This window comes from Saccopteryx bilineata, chromosome 1 (assembly GCF_036850765.1).
Source record: "Saccopteryx bilineata isolate mSacBil1 chromosome 1, mSacBil1_pri_phased_curated, whole genome shotgun sequence".
Taxonomy (NCBI): domain Eukaryota; kingdom Metazoa; phylum Chordata; class Mammalia; order Chiroptera; family Emballonuridae; genus Saccopteryx; species Saccopteryx bilineata.
Window position 1 is genome coordinate 2,676,225 of NC_089490.1, and position 8,950 is coordinate 2,685,174.

Here is an 8,950-nt window from a genome sequence, read left to right on the forward strand (position 1 = left end):
AATAAATAAATAAATAAATAAACAGCTACCTTACATATGGGTCCAGGGAATAGGGAAGGGGCTGGGCTGTCAGGGAGGGGGATCAACTCAGGGGAGAATTCTTGGAGGTTGTAACCAGGAAAATCCTGAAGGACACTATATTAGTGATGGCCGCAATCACCTACTTGGCTGCTCAGAAATCCTCACCCCTTTACCACCAGCAGGTACAGAGACTAAAAGAAGATGCTGATTTGATACCTTACCCCTTAAATAGAAACCTCCCTCAGGTCCACACTGAGTGGAAGCTACAGAGGAACCAGGGGGGTTCCCACTCCCTGCCGGCCTCTCTGTACAAACTCTTCAGCTGGCAACTGAGGTGTCATCACAGTGGATTTTTCTGATTGGCCAAAACCTGATCTGAAGAGTTCCCTTTGGGTGTTTTTAGAATTCTTTCTCAGCTCTGTCCTCACCACTGTTCTACAACCCAGAACAGCCACTGCTGAGACCACCTTGAGGAGATGATGACCCTAAACAGAGCTCTGATTTGGAGGACCCTCATCCTGACCACCATGATGAGTCCCTGTGGAGGTGAAGACATTGAGGGTGAGTGCACCTCTGAGTGGTGTGGGGACTGGCCTTGGGAAACAGAGAATTGGAGGGTGAAAAACATAGAGATTCGCATAGAACTAGTAGAGATTCCTCAAAGCCATTCTCAACAGGAAGCAGATCCAAGAAGCATGGTCCTTCCCCGCTTAGAAAACCAGAGTCCCAGTCCGCTGTCTTTGCTAGCTGTGCTGTTGCACCTTCTCTGAGGACAGTGTTCTGTTTCTAGTGCTGGATCCAGTGAACACAGCCTGCAGGGCTCTATGCTTAGATGGCCTCAAAGACAGGGGTGTTTTCATGAGCGGGTGTTTTGTTACTAGAAATTCATGAACTAGTGCTCCCCAATTTTTCTGAACAACTTTTGGAGTTGTTTTATAATATAATTATATTTTCCTGTATTTTATCTTGGGGCAAATAGTTTCATGAATTATGTAGACCACATAGACATAAAGAAGGATTCTTTTCTTTGGCTCAGATTTACATACATTCCCACACTGAGAACTGACAAGGGTGGGAGTGGTACGGAGCCCAGTGGACGCCCTTAGACAAGTCATGTTACCACACACGTCCTCACTTGATCTGTTACCTCTTCTGTGTCATCTCACATGAATATCAGGTAAAACAAGTATGTAGAAATGCTTCCCAAGTAATGAAGACGTACGTATAAATGTCAAGGATATTCTTGTTTTTAAATTATTACTATTCCAGGTATAGATTTATCATTTTTCCTTAACAAAGTAAAGAATATTTTTATTTTAAAACTGAGAAGTTTATGATGGAAACTTGGTAAACTAAGTTATATTAGTCTCCAGCTGTCAGCTCAAATGGCCTGCCCTTCACCCTGTCTGAGGAAGCTCTGGAGAAAGAGGGTGGGCCAGCACGGAGTCAGTCCTTGTCCCTGGGCCCCTACCTTTGCTGTCACCTCCTTCCACCCTCTCTTCAGACATTCCTTCATCCTCTGTTCTCTGTTGTTTTATTGGCATGCAAGTTGGGTTTGTGAAAACAAAATAGAAAAGCCAGGTAGTTCACAGGGGAAGTGGGAAGGAGGTCACTCTAAACTTCAACTACTCTACTTGCATGGCGGCTCCCACCTAACGCTGTCTGTAGTGAAGTTCCACCTGCTTCTCCAGAGCACGTCCACATCTCCTGTTCTCAGGGTCACCCAGCGTGCCCTGGTCAGGTGGGACCTATCCATGACCCCCAGTGGGCACAGGGCCAAGGGCCTGCTGTGCCTGTAGGAACCCATGAAAGTGTTTTACATTATTTTAAAATCTGAAGAAGAAACTATTTTAATTTATTTTAGATTATATCTGTCTTTATACCAATGTAGTCATAAAATACGACCGTATATTATATATTTTATGAGGAAAAGGCCCCACCTTAGCAACAAGTGCTGAGGGCTCACAAGTCCTATTGCAGCCCTGGTCTCTGCTGAGTCTCACCTTCCTAGGATTCTGCTACCTCTGTGTCTGCCAGTCTTCCCAAATGTCTGTCCTCCTGGAGAAGAGCAGGTGGCATGGAGTACACACTCCTGAGCACACAGTGAGCTAAGTGCTGGGGGTTCGAAGATGGAAAGACACACTATGCCCACAGAGGACGCTCAGATTAGTGATGGGGACGACATGTGGCAGGAAGGCAGGACCATTGCTGAGCAGGACAGGGACCAGTGAGGCTGAAACTGGGGAAGAGCATTAGGAGCAGCTGGCCCAGGACTGTGATGTTCTCCGGCACTGTGTGCAGCCCAGGATGAACACCAGGTGAGAGGATGAGCTCCTGTGTTTTTGTCTGAAAAGGGAGTCAGGCAGATGCATTACAGGACAAGGAGGCTTTGCTGGAGGACCTTCTAAGTGACCAACCCAGGGGTGACACTGGGTAGGGAAGAGGAAGAGATAAATGTGTAGAGAAGGACATTGGACGGAGGGGTTGGAGATCATAATGTGGCCAAAAATGTGTTTAGTGAGAGGACTTAGCTAAGAAGTTAGACACTAAGGAGAAACTTCAAGAATGAACTGCAAGTATCCAGGAAATCCTAAAAGATCATTTCAGGGAGAAAAAGAGACCCTTGTAAAGACCAGGGAACACGTAAGAATAATGTCATTTGGTTTGACTGTCAGATGAGGTATTTGTGGAGGATGTTGGTTTCACCCTTCAAAGGGCTCCCCACAGCACTGTATTGGCTCCTTTACTCACCTGGGACTTCCTTATTCAACAAGCTCCTTGAGAGCAGAGACCACGCATGATCCGTGTTTTACTCCTTGCCTCTTCAATGTCTAACACCTTGATGATGGTCGATGAGGAAGAGAGAACATGATAAAAGGCTCAGATGTGTGTTGACACATTGTCCAGTCATGCTCCTTTGGACAGAGTCAAGCTGTGCAGGCTGCCATTCTGCTGTGGGACTCTCGGATAAGTACACTGTCCACTCGAGAAAAGGGCCAGAGTGGACTGTGAGTCCTCAACAGATGTAAATGCTGAGTCAGAAAAATGAAAGTTTAGTAATATCCTTCCAGAAACAAAAGGTGGGGGGAGGGAGGAAATAAAAATCCAAAATCCGATAGTTTTTATCTTTTATTTCAGAAAAAATCAGGTGCTCTTTTCTTAAGATCACCTCTGTTACAAACACAGAGACCTTGGAAGAATCACTTACTTTTTATATATGTTATAATATTGTCACGGTCTTTACCATACACTTTTAATACTCTAAAATAGTTAAAGGAAACACTTTTAAAATAAAAAAGATCTGTGTGTTTTTCCTTGATTAAACAAAAGGAAGGAAGGAATCCTTGTATAGAAAATGTTCTGTTCTGAGCTAGTCCTGAGAGGAGAGGACCCATCATGAGTGTGTTATGAAAACTGAGGAAGAAATTCAGTGAGAGAGAACATGTATGAAGCAGAAGGAGCTGAAGCAAATCAATACCACGATCAATCATTCATTCCTTGTTTCCTCCCAATACAATATTAATCACAAGGCTCTGAGCTAGGCCAGCAGAGAAAGCAGGGAACAGGACTGTGAGAGTCTGTTCTGTGGAACAGACGTCCAAGTGCAGCCTGGACTCTCCCATCCAGGCACTAACCTGGCCCGATCCTGCTTAGTTTCTGAGACCAGACGAGATTGGTGAGTTCAGGGTGGTGTGGAGACAGTCGCTGATGGAGGACGCAGGAGCTGGAAGTGTGTCCAAAGACTGTGCCAAAGGCGGAGCCACAATGTCTGAAAGTCCGTTTTGTCTATTGTTTTGTGTGATAAGATTCTTTTTTCTCCCTCTCTTCTCACCTCTCTGCTCCCCACCGTCACTCACCAGCTGACCACGTCGCTGCCTATGGGGCAGGCTTCTCCCAGTCCTACGGTCCCTCTGGCCAGTACGTGTTTGAATTTGATGGAGACGAGGAGTTCTACGTGGACCTGCAGAAGAAGGAGACTGTCTGGAGGCTGCCTGGGCTTAGTGAATTTGGAGGTTTTGACCCTCAGGGTGGACTGAGAAGTGTGGCTACATTAAAACACAACTTGGATGCCTTGACTAAACGCTCCAACTTTACTGCTGCTATCACTGGTATGTGCCCACCATCCTGTCTCTTTAGAGAGCCTCCCTTCATACCGGCCTCACTATCTCCTTTCCTCAGACAGATCCCTTCACTACTCTGTAAATATCTCTCCTTCGAAAGGAGTCCCCAGATCGCCTCATGGTAATAATTAAACTTTCTTCCTCTCCCATCTCAAAAATCATAGCTTTGCATGTGATACCAGACTCCTTATACCCACAGCACAGCCTTTATATCCTTCAAAGAGGGTCACACAGACCTCCTACCTCAACCATCAGGCCCTCAGGGCATGGGGTGACATGGGGGCGGGTACCCGGCTCACAGCAGAAGGGGAACGGGAGCTCCCTCACTGTCTGATGAGGATGTTGGTGGGAGGGCTCCTCCAGGACTCAGTGGGAACCTCAGGGCAGAGCTACTCCAAATTCTAATCCAGTGCTGTGTCCTCACCACAGAGGTTCCTGAGGTCACTGTGTTCCCCAAGTCTCCCGTGATGCTGGGTCAGCCCAACACCCTCCTCTGTGCCGTGGACAACATCTTCCCCCCTGTGGTCAACATCACATGGCTGAGCAATGGGCAGCCAGTCACAGACGGTGTTTTTGAAACCAGCTTTCTCACCAAAAGTGATCAAACTTTCCTCAAGATCAGCTACCTGACCTTCCTCCCTTCTGCGGACGAGGTTTATGACTGCAGGGTGGAGCACTGGGGCCTGGACGGGCCGCTCCTCCAGCACTGGGGTGAGTGTGAGTGCCGCGCCCCCTGCTGCCTCCTGTTCTCTGTCACGTCACACATCCTGCCAATGACCCCTAACTCTCCCGGCCCTAGAACTAACACGTCAAGGGTTTCTATGACAGACTGCACACGCCCCCTAACCCCGCCCCCCACGGCTTTGCAGAACGGCCCCTCCCTCCGCACCCCCTGTCCGTGCACAGGAGCGCTCTGTGTTCTGACTTCCACTCCCTCCCGTTCACAGAGCCTGATGTTCCAGCCCCGATGTCGGAGCTGAAAGAGACGGTGGTCTGCGCCCTGGGGCTGGCCGTGGGCCTCGTGGGCATCGTGGTGGGCACCGTCTTCATTATCCAGGGCCTGCGCTCCGGCGGTGCCTCCAGACAGCAAGGGCCCCTGTGAGTCACACTCCGGAAGGAAAGGTGAGGACTCAGACGTGTTAGAGCTGGGACCTGGAGACACAGCACAGGAGGAAGGAAAGTGGGGAGAGGTCGTGGACACAGTTGTGGTTGAAAAGTTGTAGAACTGGGGAAAAGCATGAAGATCTGGCACAGGAGGCCCTAAGACCCAGGAATCTCACGTCTGTGCTGGTGTTGCAGGTGCACGGCCACCCTCTGAGAGCAGAAGAGAGGACGTGCTGGGTGACCCAGCGCTATTCTCTGGCCAAGTTCATCATATTCCTTCTTCAATGCCCCTCCTCTCTCTCCTCTCTGGGACTTCAGTTGCTCTATCTGCTCAGAGCTCACAGACACCTTGGAATTCTCCCCCTCACCTCCTGATATTTTTTCTTTTCTCAGTCATTACTTACTATGGGAACTCCTGGGAGAGTCCATTCAGCTACCTAATTCTTTGTGACCCTGATCTGATGTCTCTATGGAAGCAATAAATCCCTTTTACGATGTCTTTTAATAAATATGTTCCTCTCATCTTAGGGCTGACTAGGACTGCGGCTAAGAATATCAAATGCTTACACTTTGGGTCCCTTTGATTTCATCCTCCAGACCATATTTTATGCCAGTAACACAGAAGCAACCAAATAGAGCCTGAAAATATTTAGATCTCTTAGATGAGGTTAAGATTTCCCTCTTCATGTGGTTCCCACCCTTGGTTACTGTCTCTCACCCCCAAGTCAGGCATCAATGGAGGTAACATATGCCCTCTGCCCTTCATGTAGATTTGTTACAGCAAAACCACAAAAACCAAGAAGGAAGTCCATACTTATTGTTATGTAGCTTATAAAAGTTAAGACAGAGAAATAAGTTAGGAGAAAGGAAATTTGAACTTCAAAAGTACCAAACATCAAAATTTTTTCTCAAAATTTTAAATTTGTAAAAAATGAATGATGATAATAAAAACATTACTCTTCTTTTTTCCCTTGAGTAGGTAAGAATTTTCTGGGCAAGAGAAGAAATGAAAGTTAATTAGGAGAGCATTAGAATAAGACAAAAATGCGGATATTTGGGAAGGACCAAATGCTCTGTCCTTACTTAGGGTTAGACAGGAGTGGAAACCACAGACCTATTTCTTTCGGGTCCATAGAATACAGGTGTAGCTGCCTCTCCTCCTACATGAAGTCTTGCTAGACAACCACAGACTTTCCTGAGTCACCATGGCAGGTCAGGGACAGTGGAGTGAATGTGACTGCAGGGTGTCCAGGCAGATAAGTCTAGGTCAGGCTCAGTGAATCCCTGTGTGTCTCTGTGTGCCTTGTCGAGCAGCAGAACAGCCCGCTATCCTCAGCCCCTTGACCCTCTTCATTCCTCACTAAGGAAACATTAACTTATAAGAGAGAAATCACAGGGGGACAGCATGGTTGAGACAATGTAGCAGCAACTGTGGTTGCTGGGTCCTCCTCTCGGTTCACCTCTCCCAGTGGAAACACTTGCAGAGTCAATGACTCTGTGGCTCTCCTGAGTATGTCCAACACTTCACTCTTGAGAGTGTATGGGACCTGATCTGGAGTCATTGTGTCCTTTGAGGTCATTTTCAGCTAGAGTCTTTCCACTCTGTGACTCCTGAGTCCATTCACTGCATCTAGGATGAAATCAAGGAAGAGCTGCAAAATGTATGAGACTGTCCCTGCCCATGCCATCTGCCTCAGTGAGCTTAAAATGTTTTTTGAGCTCTTTAATGATTTAGGAGATTCAAACATGGAGCTATAGATGAATTTCTTTCTTACATTAATTGGAAGATATTTTCCTCTCTGGATTGAGGGAGGCTGAGATTGAGTTAAGCCCAGGGAATTGATAGAGCATAGTGGACAGTGACATGTTATTGGTGAAAAAGTTGCTAAGACAACTCAAGCAAAACATTGTAATTTATAACTTTAGGTGTTTATTCTCCGATAAAAGATATGTCTTTCCTTATGGCCCATAAACTTTTAGGCAAGATGTATTTTATGTGACAGATTTTTATGCATGTCTACTTTTGGGAGGAAGGGGGAAAGATTAAGGAGAAAAAGCTACCTGAGATAGAATAATTAATAATGCAGACAAGGAATTAGTACTTGCAGGGAATCTGAACCAGGGATGATTGTGATCATGTAACAGAGCACAGAGAAATTTAGGGCAGTAAAACAACTCTCTGTATGATACTGTACTGGTAGAAACATGTTGTTATATATTTTCCCAAACCCATTTAATATACAACAACAACAGTGAACCCTATTTATCAGTGTAAGATCATCACTTATAGCAAATGTACCACTCAGGTAGAAAATGATGGCAATGGAGGAGGCTATGCATGTGAGGGGAGGGTATACACAGGAAATGTGTGTACCTTCTACCCAATTTTGCTGTGAACCTAAAATTACTCTAAAATAAAGTGCATTAAATTGGGGAAAAAATCAGCAATTACAACCCCAAATGTATAAAGTAAAAATATTAATAAAAAATATACAGATCACCTGAGAATATAAATGTGCTCACTAGAGTCTTATATTTTAATGATTCATGAGGTAAGAGCTTAGCATTTTGGAGAGAGAGAGAGAGAGAGAGAGAGAGAGAGAGAGTGTGTGTGTGTGTATGAATTTTACTGTAATAGAAGGGTTAAATTGAATATCATTATGAAGAGTGTTGCACAAATATACAAATGCTACCGTACACAGACTTCTTCCCCATGAAGCACTGAGAAAAGCAAAGTCACTGGTTGTTGCAGAAAGGAAAATATATGATATTATATGTAGAGAATCCTAAAGATTCCAGAAAAAATTGTTGGGTCTAATGAAGGAATTCAGTAAAGTTGCAAAACACACAAAAAATGATTAGTTGCATTTCTATATATTAACAAAAACCTGTCTAAAAAGAAAACCATCCACTCATAATAACATCTAAAAGAATAAAATACTTACAAATAAATTTAACCAAGGAGGTAAAAGATCTGTATACTAAAATCTATAAGACCTGGATGAAAGAAATGGAAGAAGATACAAATAAATGAAAATATATTTAATATCACAGATCAGAATGATTAATATTATGAAAATGTCCATACTATACCAAAGCCATGTATAAATTCAATGCAATTCTTACCAAATTTCAATGCCATTTTTCACAAAAATAGAAAAAACAATCCTAAATTTGTGTGAAAACACAAAGTACTCTAAATAGCTCTCTAAAAATCCTGAAAAAAAAGTTAAAGGCATTAAACTTTCTGATTTAAAGCTATACACAATGCTATACTGATCAAAACAGAATGATACTAGCATAAAAACAGCCACATAAGCTAATAGAACACAATTAAGAGCACAGAAATAAATCCATGAATATATGGCCAACTAATACCTGACAAGGGAACCAACATACTCAGTGTAGAAAAAACAGTCTCTTCAATAAATGCTGGCAGGTCTGTCAGCAAGGGCGGAAGCCAGCTGGCCACAACTGAGGCCCAGGTGTGAGCTTGGTCTTGCCTGGCTGGGGAGAAGGAAATGCATGAAAGTGGTCAAGCCCAGCTCTGGGCTGCCTGCAATCCAGCCAGCAGGGGAAGGGCAAAAACTGAAAAATACTCAAACACCTGGAAACTAAATAGCATGTTATTAATAACTAATGGATTAATGAGATCAAAGAATAAATTAAAAAATCCTAGAAACGAATGATAATGAGCATACATC

At 44.4% G+C, this 8,950-nt stretch overlaps 1 protein-coding gene across 1 annotated transcript; it reads left to right on the top strand.

Moving 5' to 3' along the window:
* Nucleotides 1-441: 441 nt before the first annotated feature.
* Nucleotides 442-5,729, top strand: LOC136321078 (SLA class II histocompatibility antigen, DQ haplotype D alpha chain-like). The gene is made up of 5 exons (XM_066254153.1): nt 442-582; nt 3,882-4,130; nt 4,572-4,853; nt 5,090-5,264; nt 5,442-5,729. Exons 1-4 carry the CDS (start codon nt 498-500, stop codon nt 5,242-5,244), a joined length of 771 nt encoding a protein of 256 aa, XP_066110250.1. The 5' UTR covers nt 442-497; the 3' UTR covers nt 5,245-5,264; nt 5,442-5,729.
* Nucleotides 5,730-8,950: the final 3,221 nt, after the last annotated feature.